Source organism: Oreochromis aureus, linkage group 9 (assembly GCF_013358895.1).
Source record: "Oreochromis aureus strain Israel breed Guangdong linkage group 9, ZZ_aureus, whole genome shotgun sequence".
Taxonomy (NCBI): Eukaryota; Metazoa; Chordata; class Actinopteri; order Cichliformes; family Cichlidae; genus Oreochromis; species Oreochromis aureus.
This window is the reverse complement of record NC_052950.1, coordinates 20,311,674-20,329,822: the sequence shown is the minus strand read 5'-3', so window position 1 is coordinate 20,329,822 and position 18,149 is coordinate 20,311,674. Positions and strand designations below refer to the sequence as shown.

The following is an 18,149-nucleotide window of genomic DNA, read 5'->3' as shown; positions in this document are numbered from 1 at the left end:
GTCCTAATCCGTCTAACAATGTTACAAAACATTCAGACAGGAGGAGGCTTTAAAGCAGTAATTGGGGGGACTTACACTGGTTAAACTCCACTCAACCACTTCTAGTTGCATCTCGCTTGTGCTTGATCGAGACGGTGGCAGATGAAATCAAATGTGGGTGTGGATTTAGTCTGATTCTAAGCACATCTTTTTGATTCCTTTGAATGTCAGACACAAGAGGGAGCCTTCTAAAGAAAGGCAGCGCAGCGCAGCAGATGAGGACGATGCGATGGATCAGGTAGAGGGTTCCATAAGTGCGTCTGCACATTTTGGAGGGTAAAGTGTTAGATGGGACACACCATGAGCCAGAAACTGATGACTCATTGGCCGTTTTTCATGCCTCATACTGGATTAGCCATCACATGCAACAGGCTTCTTAATAATTGTGTAATGCCCTCAATCCCTCCAGAATTATTTCAGAGAGCTAGCCTTCGCTTTTCTGCATCACCCTCATATGCAAATCCACTGTAAATAAAAGAGTAACATAATGTGACATAATGGCACAAATCTGGGATCTTAGAAGGTGTTTGTTTTAAGACGTCTGATCAAGGCAAATGCTCAAATAAAAGTTCACACGCCAAATAGATGCAGATACTTTAATTGTCTAAACTGTGTGCAGTGATTTACTTTGCCTTTAGTTGCAAACTCCACCCATCTGGCACCGAATTAGGCCAAAACCAAACAATGAAGTGTAATGTTTGCAAATACTATTTGCCCCAGGTCTGACTGAGAGATGCTTGGTTTCCTCTGCGGTAGAAACTCAAGTTCAATCCCACCAGCAAACCTTGGTTTTTAGAAAGCATAATTCATTTTCATTCAGCATCTTTTCTTTCTTTTGTTAGTTTATAAGTTGTTGCTTTAATAATTGTGTTAGTGTGAGCATTAATATAAGTATTATTACTCTTTTTCAGGAGGACTGAGACCTCTGAGGACTCTTTCTACCTCTGCTTCACCTCCCTGTGGGTTTGAGGCATTTGTGTGGCATGCCAGGTTTTATCCCAGAGCTGTGACACCTGACCTGGGGCTAAACAGTGCCTCTGGTGTCCCTCAGGGCACCACAAGTGCTGTCAGCTTTGTGTTTGAATACATCTGCAGACGTCGGCGCTGAAATGTGACTAAGGAAGACATCTTAAGAATCTCAATCATATGCAGCAAAAACAGAGTGACGGTAGGGATTTGCAGACTGAAAGCTGGTAGCGGAGTCTCTGGGTTATACAGCAGTGTGCCAACCATCTTTTGGCTAAGAGCTGATGATCGTGGTCTCAGTGAGCAGCAGTTGGTCTCACCTGCCTGAGCTGCTTTGCCACAAGCCTGGCACTGACTAAACAACACCAGACTGGAGGTCAGCCAGAGTGAGGTCTAATGAGAGAGAAGCCACACCAAAGACTGGCGTATCTGTCCTCACTTCAGAGCACCTGTGCCACTGTGTCTGTGTGATGAGAGCCAAAGTTGCCTCAGAACAGCCTGTCTTCCTGTAATTACTTGTTGTTATCACACAAATAATTTTCCTCCCTGAAATATTTTAGATATCTGTTTTGTCTGGACCTTGAATTTGAATACAGTGGTGTCTCATGGTACCATACAGCCTTAATCAACAACAGTAAAATATTTCTTCATTGGCCTTTAATTATAGGAATGAGACTATGAGAATGTTGAGTTGGTGATTGAAATAAAATCTATTTTAATACTCGAGAAAAGTCATAATTTCTTTCCTTTCGGAAAGTTAGTTTTTCAATACTATGAATCTGTCAGTAAAGTAGGTTTTGACTGTGTAGGAGTGAATATTGTTGCTACCCACTATCAGTATATTTTACGCACTAAATAGGTTCTTCCCCATAAAAAGTGGCTTTTGGTTATCTTTTTTTTTAAAACGCTTTCTAAAGCCTCGTCTACTATTGTGCTGTAAGTCTGTCCCGTTCCCACCCTCATTTTTAAGGACTCTGCTTCATTTTCTGAATCTGAGTTCCAGAAACCTGCGTGAAAATAAGATGAATGTGTGGAAAAATAGTCACATGGAATGATATTTTGGAGAATAAAATGCATTTTTACGCATAAACTAAAGTAGGAAACAAGAGCGCGCAGAAGGCACTGATGTTACTCCAACTTTTGCTTTTTAGATCTGGTGAAATCGCCATAATATTAGTCCAAAAAGTACATTACAGTACACGTTTTCTCAGTTTTATTGTGCCTTTGAACCACCAATAAGTTAAGTAGTGCCTTACAGCTTATATTCACGTTGGCACGCTGTTGTTGTTTAAAGGGACGCGAAGTTAGATGCAAATTTCAATCTAATCTAATCTAATGAAATCTCATATCTCACTGCACTGTAAGCAAACTATTCCATACTATTCTGGTGGATATGGGGTGTCACAGCCAACTCATGCAGCCTTTGCGCACTGCACGTCCATGAGCAGTTTTATTCTCCTGGGAAACGCATTCTGCGCTCAAAGTTGTCCCACACAAATCAATTCACCAAACTACACTGCTACAGATTTGAGAACCACTGTTCAGCCTCCCCTGTCTGTGCTTCACTTACTGTGAAACACTGGAAAACGGGAGGGTGGAAAAAAGACAGTTTATAATTGATGTTTTCCCATGGAGCAGCCCCTCCTCCTCGAAACAGAGGCTAACCCTCAGGTGGAAGAAATCTTTTAAGATTTTTGTGGGATAACATCAGGAGGGGTAGTCGACGCCAATGAAGTCCCTCCCCTATAGATCGGTGCTATAATACAAAGCAGTAAAAGCGGTAGGCACACACACAAGCGGCAGCAGCTCGACTAGAGATCCCGTGGCTTTTAATTCCCTCACTACTTTTTTTTAAACCCTCCTTCGATTTGCCCCGTTATTACCATTTATCCGAGGCGTTCATTTCCGCACCTGCCACACAGAGACCAAGCTAAGGCGAAGTAGAAGAGGAGACAAGGACACTGCGAGAGCCGGGAGAGGCAGACTGTAGAGATAGCAGCGGTGACCCGTTTGAGATCTTAAAGGACAAAAAAAAATTAAAAAAAAAAAAAAAATGCTGCTCTGGACCAAAATCGCGTTGGTCGGTCTCATCTGCTTGTCCTTGGTATCCTCTGGGATGGGATGCGGACCGGGCAGGGGGTACGGCAGAAGAAGACATCCGAAGAAGCTGACACCTCTTGCGTACAAGCAGTTCATCCCCAACGTCGCGGAGAAGACCCTCGGGGCAAGCGGCAAATACGAAGGCAAGATCACAAGAAACTCCGAGCGATTTAAAGAACTGACTCCCAATTATAACACAGACATCATATTCAAGGATGAGGAGAACACCGGTGCTGACAGGCTAATGACTCAGGTAAGGAGACGGAATAACCTTTTCTTTTAATTTTATTGTGATTTTTATTTTTTTGCCCCCACTGTCCATTTCCTAACGCACTATCACTGCGTACTGCAACAACCTCCTTGTCAGACTGATTGCGCACCTTAAGTGAAGTCTGTTTTACCCGCTGCTGAACTCTTCACACTGAGCCTTTTAACTTCACTGCAAAGGCAGATGCGCTTTATACACCAGCATGGGAGTTTTCAAAGGCTGCAGGCTTGAAGCGAATATAGAAATCCAGCTGGATAAGTGATGTGCAGGCGGACAGTCAGGACACTCGGCTTTCATGATTGTGACAGTGTATTTAAAATATTAATGTGCCCCTCTCCTCATATCTATATTTGTATCTATGGGAGGCTCGTTTTGTTGCCTTACAGGGGCACGTCCATGTTAGATTTCATGCAGACTTTCTGTGTTTTCTGCCTATTTCGGCTTTACGTTGCGGCTTGTTTAAGCGCCTTTTCTTTACCCCAGCCCTGGGGATGCGCATCGCTTTAAACAGCCGGGCTTACTGAGGCATGGCGTAGCTCATTCAGACGTTTCCTTGCACAGCCTTCTGTAATTTAGCCTTTCGCGTGGCGTGCATCTGTGCATGAAAACTGACATTTCTTTGAGAGTGTCCAGGCCTTGGTAAATGGGTGGGACTCGGCCAATTACACGAGCAAGGCGCACAGGAGTGCTGGTGTGTTTTACAATACACCTGCACGAAGGATGGCGTCTGTTTTAAATATCTCATCCTCTTGCAGCCAGTCAGTTTAAAACCTTATACCCGGTTCAGTGCAGCTAAGAAGAGGCTCACATACATCGGAGACATGCCTTGATTTCTCTCCAGGCTGCAGGATGTCGCGTCTCTTCAGCATGACTTTTAGCACTTAGATGCTGGTGAATTATTAAAAAGCTCTTGGGTGATATTGGCTCAGTAATAATAAAATGAAGGTGGTGATGGTGGTGCTGCTGGTGGTGATGAAGCCAGGCGCGCGCCGGTGTCCCTGAACCCGTGCCTAGCACCACGCATGAGGGCGAGCTCCAATAAAATATTCACAGTGCGTGCGTCGCTCAGCCCTCCCCACATCTCCTCTGCTATACACCTATAGGTTCTCATACGCAGGGATCGTGAAATTACAGTAGTCTGAGGATGTGATTACCAAGGCGGGGGGTTAGAGACCTAAACGGATTCTCCGGGGGGGTGGGTGGGGGGGTGTTTCCAGGTCTCTAGCAGGAACATAGTTTAATTTAACCATTATTTCGAGAATCTCTGAACTAAAGAAGCACCTGTCTTAATCCAAGCTTTTACTCTGAGTGAAAAGACCCGCATGCCTATAAAGATTTGCTTTTGCAGGTCAGCATCAAAACGAACAAAGGTGGGAGGTGGAAGATCTGATAAATTGTGATTACATGTGGCACCATATGCTTGTGCAGCGTGGCCTGTTGGGGGTTTCTTTTTGTTTGTCGGATTTATTTGGGTTTGTTCGTGATCCATTTCCCACTTGACTGTTTACAGAAAACACGGCGACCGACTCTAAGTGTGAAAATGTACACGAAAGAGCTTTTAGGCACCCCTCGCCGGGGCTTGAAACACAGTTTGAACTTAGAACCTTTGGTCAGCGGGAGGCCATAGTAAGTTAAAACAGGTGTGATTATCCTTTTTATATATGACACTGTAAAGCCACCAGATTGAAGCATGTGCACCCAAAGGAGAGTAAGTGTAGCTGCAAGCAACATAAGCATTATCACATGGGGATTTACGCCGTGCCAAGGCTTTATGCATGAATCCAGAGGGTTTTTACGCACGGAGTTTTACGCATGAATGCCTTGAACTTCTCTCGTTATCTCGCGGTTTAGAAAATAGGTGTTGTATTCATAAATGAAACAAGGCACGTGTCTAGAGTAGCCCCGTTAGATATGTGCAATAAATGAATTAATCAGTCAATCAGTTCAGTGAGGTCTTGCCAAGATTATATACTGGAAGAAGCGCTTGAACAAGCACTCCTAACTAGTTTGACACAGCGCACTCCCAGAGAGCTGCCAACAAATACGCTTTAGAGACATTTACGAATAGATACACGAAGTGACGGGGCCCGACTTGATTAGCAGCATCACTTTCGCCCGCTATTCTACGGCTTTTAGACTTATGCTCACCTGTCTCTCACCCTCGTGAATTCAACTTGTATTAAGTGACATTCTACGCATAAAAGTGGGACAAAATAAGACTCCAAAGGGATTTTTAAGGCAATAAAATGACTTAAAATTAAACAACAACAACTTTGATTTGCCCTCTTTAAACAAGTGAAACTGTAAGCCACAATGTCAGGGGTTACTTTTTTACGTTAGATCCAGTGCCAGACTAAACGGCGTTTTCATCTATTTTTCTAAGCGTAACAGTGTTAAGAGCCTGCAGTGCAAACGAGTTGGAAACGAGATGAGCTGGCGGCTTGTTTGCACTGACAGGTAGCTGATAAGTGTTTCCTCTAACCAAATCATTTGTGAAAAGATTAAGAGGCAGGCTGTTGAACAACTTTACCCCGAGCACAAAGCGCCGGTCCAAGGCGCCCTGCTGGGCTTCATGGTGGCTGAGCAGAATTTGGCTTGATTTGCGGCACACGACCTAATGAATTAATAAATAGGTTAAGCTTTACGGCTCTTGACTCCGAAAATCTCTCTCAGTATGCAGAAGGGTTTTTTAAGGAGAGGGTTTTTTTTTTTTTTTTAATTCAACACATTCTACAAGTGTGATATCCTCATAAAACAGCGACTGATATATATGACTTTGTTTTCTGTTATGCGAGCGGGTAGATTTATGTGAACAACCCCCGATTGAAGACCTCAGACTGTCCCAACCGTGGGGTGGGGGGGGCAGTGGGTTCTTCTTTGCCCCCAGTGCAATCCTCGGATATTTCACAAGTCTGTTAGTCAGCAGCCAAAACACCTCGACTTAAGAAGGCATGTCACGTTTCCAAGACTTTGCAGGAGAAGAGTAATGAAAGTTTCCCTCCGCCGCTGGACTGAAAAGACTCTTTGTGATGTTTTATTTGACATATTGGTTCGGCGTCCAGAATAGTTGTCTTGGAGAAGGCCAAGCATCTTCATTTAGAGCGCGGAGAGCTTAGGGTTCAACCAACTCCAGATATTTTAAGGAGGCAGCTGCTCTTGAAGATCATCTTCATATCATCTGCACATCAATTATTAATTTAAAGAAAACAAGCAACTGACAAAAGACTCCCTCATTCATCGCCTAATGCAGACTCGTGAATTCATACTGTATTAATGTTGTTTTTAATGCAACACTTCTGGATAGAAAAGGGTCGCTGCTCGCACCTCTCCAAGACCAAAGACCCATATGTTATAGGCCAGTGAAGCGAATGCAGTGCCTTATCAATATTTCATCAGCAGCTTTCTTACCCGAGATGTGCCCTCTGACGCTGCTGCTAACACTGAGAAATGCAAGCTCAGGATCAGAGACGCAGTTCAGCTCCAGTGTTTCACCTCAGCTGGGAGGAAACAGGGGAGTCAGGTGGGTGGGGGGATGGAGTTGTGCGAGAGGCCTCAGTTGGTCCAGTTTTAATCTTTAATTGATATTAACCCTTGTGTGGTGTTCATGCTTTTGTTACTCGGGCAACATTGGGGGATCTGGTTTAACAGATGTTTACTTTTCTCAGTTCTAAGCAATAAAATCAACACATATGGTCAATATGTGGAATTTACCTCCGTCAGAGCGTATTTATGAACTAAAGCGCTGCTCGTTTTTGTGAGAAAATATAATAAATATCTAAATATAAAAAAGGTGTGAATCATATGAGGCTATGTAACTCAACCTCGTTAAACAAATAGCCTGTTTGCATCAGCGTCTACACAACACATGGGGGGCACTTTTGCAGTGTGTGCACATGTGTTTCTTGCCCACAAACATTCTACCTCTTCTTTTTGTTGCTACTGGATCTAGAATAGATCGGGGAATGTCTCCTGATCGGTGATGAAAAGTCCAGCCAGGGCCACGTGTGTTGGTCCTGGCTGGGCCACGTTGGCAGCCACGTGGGGTGCTTCATTCCTTGGACGAAAAGGCCATTGAGTTTCACTTTTTCTCCACCTTGCTGTCTGCTGATGAGCTTCTCTTCACCCTCCTGTCTGCACTGTCCTCCCAATAAAGGCAAAAGTCCTCATGTACTGAAATCTCATCGTGTTCCAAATCCTCTCTTTCTCGTCTAAAATCATGGATATTGATCGATAAGGAGCCTCCCTAGCAAAGCTGTTTATTAGTTGTGCTCCTCCTCGATTTGTAGTTGGGGCAATGGGTATAATGTGCAGGGATGAGGGAGCAGACAGGTGCAGGTTTAACAAAGTTGGAACTTTGTGCGGAAATAGCAGGAGTAGACAGACAGAAAGAAAGAAAAAACAAGCGCGCACAGCAACAGCAAGTCATGCAGGACGAGGAGGAGAGAGTGAAGGGACACCATCACGTCCACAGTTCTATGACCACATGAGTGTGGGGGCTACAGTGTGATGCTTTATATGTTCTTCGCAGAAAATGAACCAAAGATGAGGAATCTGAGGTGGAAATGATGATAAAGCACACAGTTCTTCTGGCACAAAGGGTAATTGCTGAAATGTAATAAATCTGTCGGAAGACTGATTAGGTGATCTAATATATTATTTCTCTGACCGCTTATCAGCCCCTATTTCTCTCATCAGCTAAGCTGTGTCAGTGCAACGCGTGATTTGAGTGATTTTCACTTCATAAAAGCTGATATTTGCGCACTGTGGTGCTGTTTCTGGCAGTTCCGGTGATGCATGGATTCATTTCTTGTTCCCACAGAGATGTAAAGACAAGCTGAACTCACTAGCCATCTCCGTGATGAACCAGTGGCCCGGAGTGAAGCTGCGGGTCACCGAGGGCTGGGATGAGGACGGACACCATTTAGAAGACTCCCTTCACTACGAGGGCAGAGCCGTGGACATCACCACTTCAGACAGAGACAAGAGCAAATACGGCACTCTGTCCAGGCTGGCGGTGGAAGCTGGATTTGACTGGGTCTACTATGAATCCAAGGCCCACATCCACTGCTCCGTGAAAGCAGGTATGGCTCCAAAGTAAAAAGAAAAACAGAACGAACAGAGCTATTGCGCTGATAATCTGCCATGCTGCCATGGCTGTAGGATAACGGCGCGCATTTCCCATCAGGCGTGATTGCAATCGTTTGTAACAACAGGTGCAGCTCAGGGAAGCAGCAGTCCTGTTTTATCTTCTGGAAAAGTTTCACCCAAGACTAGATTGTATCAGCTGGTTGTGATGGGAAAGTAAAATAGAGTCGCAATAATATGTATCATGGGCTTACTGATCTGATGGTTATTGTGGACAAGTGTGACCACTGATCAATTCAATGATTTCAGTGATTAATCACAGAATCATAGTGTTTGAGGGGTCATTTAAGTCTAGAGGCCAGATGTTTCAGATCTTTAAATGTGTTTTAACTGGATAGTTTTTATGAAACTGTAAATAGTAATTTCTCTGAGTGATGTATAGGCATTTCCCGGTTAAAGACATTATAAGCGTTTCTCGTTGCAGCTTATTTCTTGATCTTACACCGCCCCACACTGTCTCCTGGTGGGAACCGCTACCATAATCTAACGAGGCTGCTCGGCGTGACCTAGAAATAGCACATTTTTCTCTCTCTCTGATAAAAATAAGTACTGCAAGGTGAATTTGGTAACCGTTTTTAATTATATGTGAGAAAATCATAAGAATTTTCTCTTCAGTGCGTTCATTTCTGTCTGATTCCTTGTTTGTTTGTTTGTTTGGTTGGTTGGTTGGTTTTTTGGGGTTTATCGGGGCTCATAATCTACCTAGGCCTTCACTACTGGACACCTATGACGCCCAGAAAATATTTCTCCACTTTGACTGATGAACCATGGTGCTTTTTCCTTCTTTTTTAAAAAATTTATAAATCCCTTACTTATCATTCAGCACACACGTTTTGAGATCACAGTATGAGCTAGGCCGACGTGTCATTGGAGGTCATGCGACTTTACCAAAAGGATTTGGCTGAACAATGTTGAATTGGTTTGGGGTAAATCTGGTTTTCAGTTGTCACCTTATTTCATGCTCGGGAATCTTAAAAGAAGATTAAAAGCCCCAAATTCTGAGTAGGAAACCCTTTTTTTCTCCCTCTGTGCAGGACAGTGTGATCCTAGAGACTGGTATGTGAAGAGTTCCACCAAGGCCAAAATTATTGTCATCAAGACTGACAACAAAGCAGGGAGAGGTGGTAGACAGGGAGAGGGGGGACATTGATGTTGCACAACAGAAAGCATTTAAGAGTCCGGGCCCTCATTTAAATTCAAATCTACAACTCGAGAGGCTTGGAAAAGTGGCTCCACTGGGTAAATAGTAGTTGTGAGTCGCCTATTTGTGTGAATTGTCACATAGAGGTTTCTGCACCTGAGTAAATATGGGAAGAGTAGCTGGGAAAGGCGTAAGTGTTCTTTACGGAGAGTAGCTCGATCCACAAGTTGATTTAGAATAACAATGCCTGCTCTTCATTGGGTTTTTTAATTAAGAATAGATGAGCCAGGGCTTTCAGTTTTCCCGTCTCAGACAACGTGGGCTAAGCTAATACGCATCTGGCATCAAGGAGCCGACAGACATCATTATGCAAAATGCATATGGCCCACCGTGTTGTGTAGAGGCGGAAAAAATACAAATAAAGGTGGATTTTTCAATCAATTTAAATTATTATGAATGGGCCTTTGAATGAGTTCTGGGCTGGAATGTTTAAAGCGCACGTGATGTTTGTTTGCACGCGTTAAGAATTATTAATAAAAATCATGCAGTGAGAAAAACGACTTAATGTTTTTCTTGTTTCTTCTAACAGAAAATTCAGTGGCAGCAAAGTCAGGCGGCTGCTTCCCCGGATCCTCCACGGTCACCCTTCAGGATGGCACCAAGAAAGCTGTCAAAGATCTCAGAAGCGGCGACAGGGTCATGACAGCAGATGACGACGGAAATGTAATTTACACCGACTTCATCATGTTTATAGACCGAGATTCGACGCTGAGGAGGATCTTCTATGTGATCGAAACCGACTCGGGCCAGAAAATAACCCTCACCGCCGCGCACCTCCTCTTCGTCAGCCCCAACAGCTCCAGCGAGACGGAGAAGCGGATGTCTGCGATTTTCGCCAGTCAAGTCCAGCCTGGACAGAAAGTGTTCGTCTTTGACGCAGAGCGAAGTCGACTGGAGCCTGTGACCGTCAAACGGATTTACACGCAAAGTCACGAAGGTTCCTTTGCGCCCGTGACCGCGCAGGGGACCATCGTGGTGGACCAGGTTCTTGCGTCCTGTTATGCAGTGATCGAAGACCACGACTTGGCACACTGGGCCCTGGCACCCGTCAGGCTCGCCCACTGGGTGTCCTCGTTCCTATTTAGCTCCCAGCCTCCAAGCAGTGCACAAAACGAAGGAGTGCACTGGTACTCCAAAATCCTTTATCAATTAGGGACATGGCTCTTGGACAGCCACTCGATCCATCCACTTGGAATGTCGGTATACCCAAGTTGAAACAGCTGCAACAGGAGCAGAACGAGACTTTAAATGTAGGACACACGAACTATACAGTAGATTAAAAATAAAAATAATAATAATAATTAAAAAGAGAGAAAGAGAAAGAAAAAAAGCGAACTGACAGACAGACGTGACATGACAAAGGCCACAGCGGAGTTGGGATATTTATTTCAGTGACTTTTCCATGATGTGTCCCCCTTTCAAAGAATGAATGGAGCCTTAAAAAGTTTCTCTTTGAATAATTTATTCTCATGTGAACTCTGCTGCTGTCACATAAATGGATTCTGAAACTGTGTGAGCAGCAAATTGTGCATAATCTATTTTTGTAAATATCAAATGCAAAAAAAAGAAAGAAAAATGAAGAAAAAAATTGAAAAATGGGAAAAAAATCGCAAACAGAAAGAAGATCATGTAAAATGGAGCTGACTTTGACGGGCTGTAAGTTTCATATATATACATATACATATATATATATGTATAGCAGCTGACTGTTATATTTTGGGGAGAGAGGAAAAAAATACCTTCGCGGGGTTCCATAAATTATATTTTTATACACAGAATTGTAAATTAGATTTTGACAGATCGCTACCGAATCACATTTCGTTATTTGAAATAGTGTAAGATATGAAAATATATTTTAATTTAAATACAGTAGCTGGGAAAGTGTTGGAAAATCTTGTACTGCTTGGTTTATTAAGAATTTTATTATTTTGTAAACTGTTCGTTTCAGTTGTCGGAGAGGGACAGATATTCTGCCCCATGTCTGCATTCTCTGCTTTTTTTATGTGTATGTGTTTCTTTTCTGTTTTCTTTTGAGAAAAAATAATATCAAATGCAGATTCTGACAATTCAGTAACAGTTAAAGTAGTACTGAAACCGTTTCGTTAAATAAATTAATAAGTAACTCCTGTAAATGTACTAAAATCTTATTTTTCTTTTCATATTTTGTAATAGGGAAATAGTTTTATAGAAATGAACTGCAGGCTGATGCACAGTTTGAATAGACTATATATAGGCAGACCTACCAGTTAACTTTCATAACAGGGCGATGTGTCAAAAAATGTCTAGAATTTATTATTTATATGTTTATTATAAAATGAGATAAAGAACATTTTCAAACTTGGAGTTGTTATATGTCTTTTTCAAAAAAAGTGCCAGAGGAACCACACAGTAGTGGGAAGAAGGGGGGCTTTTTGGCCATATTATTTGGACATTTACAACCAAATTATAATCTGGACTCAGTCAAGAGATATATCAATTGGCTTGTTTCACCCCCCCGCTAAAAAAAACCCCAACAAACAACCATAGGCTTTGGGTGCCTTAGTGATGGCCTATTTGATGGCTTATGCACAAAAAAGGGGAGAATATTGCGCTTTGATCTACCTTTTGCATGCTTGCGAAATGTTGAGAGCCTATGTCAAATTTAACGAGGTCTGCCCTCCGCAAATAACTTCCAACGCGCAGACAAATTAAACAGAAGCGTCTTTGTTGGCCACAGGTCTGCCTCTCGGCGTCTGCTGGTTCAGGTCAGATTGCTCCATCCGACAGTAACTGACAGTCGGGGCTCATTAGAAAGAAACGCTGCAGTTCCACTAGTCCACATTACAGCTTTGTTAGTCTTAACAAATCACTATAATCCTGCAGTATTTTCATAGACTTATAGTGCGCATGCAGCACTTAATAGTGAGCTCTCAGAGATGCGTTTTTGTCCTCTAGTGGAGCGCTTTGGCATCGGGCTGCACATCTTCTCAAATCGATTACAGCATTAACTTTTTTGGAGATATCATCTTCAGTGAAAGGGCGACACCTTGTGGTTAAATGTAGACAATTGGAAGTAATATTCTGCAGCTGGGTGTAAATACTTAACGTAAAAACTGAATTAAGTTCTGGAAAAAGAGTTTTTTTATGTAACCAACTCTAGTCAATGTGTTTGTTAAGCTGGAAGCAAAATCATACAGGCAAGCAGAAGAACAAAAGCAGTTCGGAAACATGTGAGAGTATAAATTCAAATTTTTAAAAAAAGCCCACGCACACAAAAAAAGATAAATGTTGGTGAATCACTCAGACCCATCAAAGGTAAAAGGGGCCTCTGAACCTGGGTTTCTGAACACTGTTGCAACATGAGCAGGAATTCCATTTTCTTCTCCCACATTGTGTTGTGCTGTTGATATTGTGAGGTGGAAACTTCAGGGAGGGACAAAGCGGCCCATCTCTCCCGGCACTGTGACCTTGGGTCCCTGTCAGATACAAAAGCGTCGGTGCGGGGCAGCATTCCTCAGAGCAGGTAAACAGAGCCTCCTCTAATCCCTCTGGGGGCCCTCAGTCTGCTGGAGCTCAACGACGGCTTTTACAAATGTTGACATTTGCAAACATGAACAGTCTGGCATTCTGCAAAAACAAAACTCCCCCGTTTCTAAGAGAGTTCTGCAAACGGCAGAGCTCGTCCTCTCGGCAGCCAGCTTTTGCTCCTTTGCGGCAGCAGCCAGCAGAGTGCTCAACGTGGAAGTGGCAAGTTAGAGGGAAGCAGAAATCCACGAGGCCTTAATTGAGTGATGTCCCTTTATTCCTACTAATGTAGTATTAATAGAGTAAAGAAGAAAGCAGAACTTTTTGTGACAGGCCAGCATGGATAGATGGATGGATACAGGCCTGCAGAGATGGGAGAGTATGCACCCGTCACTTTGGTTAAAAATGGCAGTCGTGGTTTTCCAACTAAACGATTTAATTTGAATAAACTGATACTGGTATATGGTTTAAAGTGAACACACTGCAACACGTTTTCCACTTCAGAATCACAGCTACATAGTTACACCTTTTGGCCCCTTTTTCTACACTCTGTACTCTGATATTGGACCGAGCTGAGCAGCATTAAGTTTCTGATGGTCCGAGGAACACAAATTCCACCCAGAGTGACGCTGCCTGGATTAAAACCCTGAACTTTGCTGTAAGGTAACAGTGCTAAGCATTGGTCCCTCATACCTCTGGACTTAATGAGGGTTTACAAATGAGCACTACTTAACTTTAAGGCAAGTAAGAGTACAAAATAGTTCTTTAGCTGGGACTCATTCTGCTTCAATTTCTACTCTATTTCTACTCAAAGCTACACAAGGCTAAATCACAGAAAGGTCACCAAGAAGTTTATTTCACACCTGTTTCTGGTATCAAATGTGACATTTTCAATTTACATAAAATATTGAATATCTTGAATCATTTTCAAAATATAAGACATAAAACGCAGTAGTTTTTTGGGTTTTTTTTAATAATCCAGCAGACAACACGATCCCTTCTTCTGACTCGTGTGATGGGGGTGAAAACACACTACAAGATGATCGGTTAAAAGTTTCAGTCATTATTTGTAGCATCAAACCATTCGAGATGATGACGAGGTTAAAAAGTAAATAAATAAAATATATAACATAACAGCGATGAAGCTGGAGTGAGCTTCTGGTGCAGTGAAAGCCGTGAAGCAACTTGCTTTAGAGTTATGTGTCTCCTCAGTGAACCCGGCTGTCGTCAGATGGAAACCTCCATCCACTGGGCTAGCAAACAGTGGTAATCCAGGCAGGCCACCCTGCTCCTGCTTGGTACAGAAGTCTTAAGTTCAGAGAACAGATGAGATATGTTCAAATGCACGTACAGCAAGTTGGAACAACAGCGATGATTGGAAAAGCAGAATATTCTCTGGAAGAGAAGACTGTGGCTCAGGAGGTAGAGCGGGTCATCCACCAATCAAAAGGTCGGCTAATTGATTCCTCTGCTACTCCAGTCTGCACTCTGTCCCCTAGATGGCTCTTTAAGCATAAATAGCTCTGTGACTTCTTCAAATTTAATAAAACACAGACATTACATGCATTACGTGAGAAGCATTTAAACCAAGATTATCAAACTAATTTTACGTTGTGGGCCACGTGCAACCCACTTTGATCTTAAGTGTGCCGGACCAGTGAAACCCCCTTTTTGTCAGTGTAAAGTTTTACTAAACATCTCAAAATGCAGAGACAGCTTAATAATTTTTGATTCTTTTTAAAGAAGTGTAGTAGGTCCCAGTTTTTCTACATGATCAAATGATTCAGTTAAAATAAAGTTAAAAGTCCAAACTACTCCCTACTTCACCTTTTCTAAAAGCCATCCGGTGGGCCGGATTGGAGTGGTCGTCGGGATGATTTTGGACAGTGGGCCTTATGTTTGACACCCCTGATTTCTACGTGTTTAAGATTGTGGTTGTAAAGTCAAAGTATGACAAGTTAGTGGCCCCCAGAGTGACTGCAACTGTCTTAAGACTATAACTGAAAAGAAAATCAGTCAAGTTGTCAGACAAGAGTGAGGTTAGAAATCTTTGAAACAAACCTGAACAGGTCAAAGCAGACTCACAAATGCTGCGCAGACTGTTAGATAGGTTAACTGTATGTCCGACGAGGGGAGAGGACATCTGGAGTCAAAGGGCGGGACCAGATGGTTTACCAGTTGATCTGCATTAAAACATCTTTGATATTTAAATTATCAAATGAAATAAATTATTTCTAAATGCTTTTTAAAATGAGAGCCTTCCATATTTCATGAGTGTTGCCCTGTTTAACCAGGCAAAAATCTGAGGCCAACAAATTCGTCCACTTTTCCACTTCGAGGTCGGTCAGCTGTCGTAAGGCAAAAGGCAGCGTACACAGTGGACAGGTCGCCACTATCACAGAGCTAACACACACACAGCGAGCCGAACACACTCTCGTCCAGTTTAGAATTCCTAATTAAAGTATAAACCCGTGAGAGAAAAGGAAAAGTCTGCAGAAATAACTACAGTAATTTTGGTTGCTGCATTTTTTCCCCCTGAAGGACAAAATATACCCGTCCTAACTCAACGGTCCCATTTATCTAGGACAAGGATTACACTAGCTCGTGACACTGGTTACTAAATTTGAGATACAGGACTTCAACCTTTAGGCCAGGGGAAGTCCTGCAGTGGCAAAAAGCTAGGAATTGAAAGGTCAAAGATGGAATTCTATGCTGTGAACCAAGGTAAGTATTTTTGCTTGATCATCTTTGTATTTTAGCTCTAATTAAGAAAATTTGTTCTGTTAAAGTAAAAATTACAACCAAAAAAGCTAAACTGGAAATAAAACATGTAATTGCTTATAAAGAAACTTTTTGCAGCAAACATTTCAAATGTCACCAGGTAAGGTCGGGGAAAGCTTCAGATGATTACATCAGCTACTTTTAGTACATAAACTTCCCAACTTGCATTTGTTTGACATATGATGAACAATGAGAGTCAAATTAATAGAAATGTAATAATTTAAAAAAACAAAAAAACAATGGTGCCTATAAATAACATTTATTATGAAGACGAATGGATCAACAATCTTCAAAGTTCAGGAGAATAAAGAAAAAAAAATATAATATTGATAACATTAAAATGTATTTGTCTAATTATTTATTTGTCTTGATTAGCTTTGATTCACTTCTAGCTACAGGACTTTTATTCATTTTGATTGAAGTTTTGAGCAAAAAAAGCCAAAAACAATAAAAACACAGAAATGTTAAAGTGCATCAAAAACTTTTATTTTTCATGAGTTTGAGGTATAAAGTATAAAAACTTAAATGTACTTAAAAAATGAAGTATCTTTAAAAGTCTTCATGTCATAGTAGAAAAATCCAATTTTTACAGCATCAGAACAAATTGCACAATCATTTCAGAATAATCCAACACACAACATGATTCCTTCTTATGACACGAGTGTGAAAAACACAGATGTCTTCAAAGTTTGCTTTTTGTTTTGGTCAGAACCCAACGGGCTGGGTTTACAGTCATTTGGTGCACCATACAGTTCGAGATGACGAAACCAGTGCGGTGTCTTTGCGTTAAAAATCCAACCAAACAGTGAGTGTCAAGAAGCTGGAATGACCTTTGGTGCAGTGAAAGCCATGAAGCAGCTTGCTTTAGAGGTTTATGTGTCTGCTCAGTGAACCCGGCTGTCGTCACACAGATGGAAACCTCCATCCACTGGGCTAACAAACAATGGTAATCCGGGCAGGCCACCCTGCTTGATACAGAAGTTTTAAGTTCATTGAAGAACAGCAGCGGGAAGGAAAAGACGAGATATGGTCAAGTTGAAAGAACAGCGACAGCAGGAAAAGCGGTTAGGAAAAAGGCGACAGGCCCGATAACCTGAACGCACCAACAACCGTCGAGTGAGGGAAATGAAATCTTCATCTCGGGGCCGGAGATGGCGAGGCTGTGAAAGAACGTGAAGTGTTAAGCGAATGAGTTAAGGCAGTATCATGGTTTAAGCTGGTCAATGGCTCCTCTTACTGGCACGCTGTTAAAATAAAGTATGCGTTAGTTACAGATGTCTCTCTGTTGTACTCGCACCTGAGATGGCTGGCGGTCACGTCAGGTGAATCAAATCTCAACTGCACCATCGTGCCACCAAGTGTGATCAAACAAAGAGCACCGCAAGAGCAAGTGTGGGACCACACCAGAGGTGTTTCATGCTTGTACTCAACCTCTTAGTTAATGACTGAATCAGTCAGGTCATTTAACACTTTTTTTTTTTTAAGTTTTCCTGTTAAAAGTCAGTTTTTCCTCTCCACTGTCACCAAGTGCTCGCTCATAGGGGGTCGTCTGACTGTTGGGCTTTTCTCTGCATTGTTGTAGGGTCTTTACCTTAGAATATAAAGCACCTTAAGCCAACTGTTGTTTTGAATTGGAAGTCTACAAATAAAACTGAACTGAAATTAACTGTAAAAAATAAAAAAGATCCTTGAAGAATTCCCTGCTCAGAAAACAGGTTGATTATTTTTCTAGGAGAATAACAAAGGCTTTGAGGAACTGGGTGAGGTTATATGATGTTAAATGACCTGATAGGTTTCTGGGAAAAGGCCTCAGATGATTACATTAGCAATATAAACAGGGGATACTTTCAGCAGATTAATATAAACAGCCTGCTTAATTTCAGGTCACTCGCAAATGCACTTTGTTGATTGACTAAAACATGTTAAACCTTTGGTATGGCCTCTTAAATTTGCTTTTAAAAATGCATTTGTCACTCTGCTCCATGGTAGAGGATTTGATCTGAAGAAAAAGACAGAATTCAGTGATTAATTCAGCAACTCTGCAAAATTTCAGCACCTTAAATGAACCTGTTAAAAAAAGTTACAAGTTAGTGTTGTGCAAAACTCAACCTTTGACCCAAATATGCTAAATATTCTCACTATAAT

At 42.1% G+C, this 18,149-nt stretch overlaps 1 protein-coding gene across 1 annotated transcript; it reads left to right on the top strand.

The window, feature by feature from the left end:
- The first annotated feature begins 2,725 nt into the window (after positions 1 to 2,725).
- Positions 2,726 to 12,059, top strand: shha (sonic hedgehog signaling molecule a). Its single transcript, XM_031732565.2, has 3 exons — positions 2,726 to 3,358; positions 8,193 to 8,454; positions 10,249 to 12,059. Exons 1-3 carry the CDS (start codon positions 3,059 to 3,061, stop codon positions 10,932 to 10,934), a joined length of 1,248 nt encoding a protein of 415 aa, XP_031588425.1. The 5' UTR covers positions 2,726 to 3,058; the 3' UTR covers positions 10,935 to 12,059.
- Positions 12,060 to 18,149: the final 6,090 nt, after the last annotated feature.

What these genes read in the sequence shown, in the direction of transcription:
- shha (XM_031732565.2), top strand. Translation starts at nt 3,059, where the DNA reads ATGCTGCTCTGGACCAAAATCGCGTTGGTCGGTCTCATCTGCTTGTCC. An exon ending in CTGACAGGCTAATGACTCAG is followed by an intron (nt 3,359 to 8,192) that starts GTAAGGAGACGG and finishes TTGTTCCCACAG; the next exon opens with AGATGTAAAGACAAGCTGAA. An exon ending in CCACTGCTCCGTGAAAGCAG is followed by an intron (nt 8,455 to 10,248) that starts GTATGGCTCCAA and finishes TTCTTCTAACAG; the next exon opens with AAAATTCAGTGGCAGCAAAG.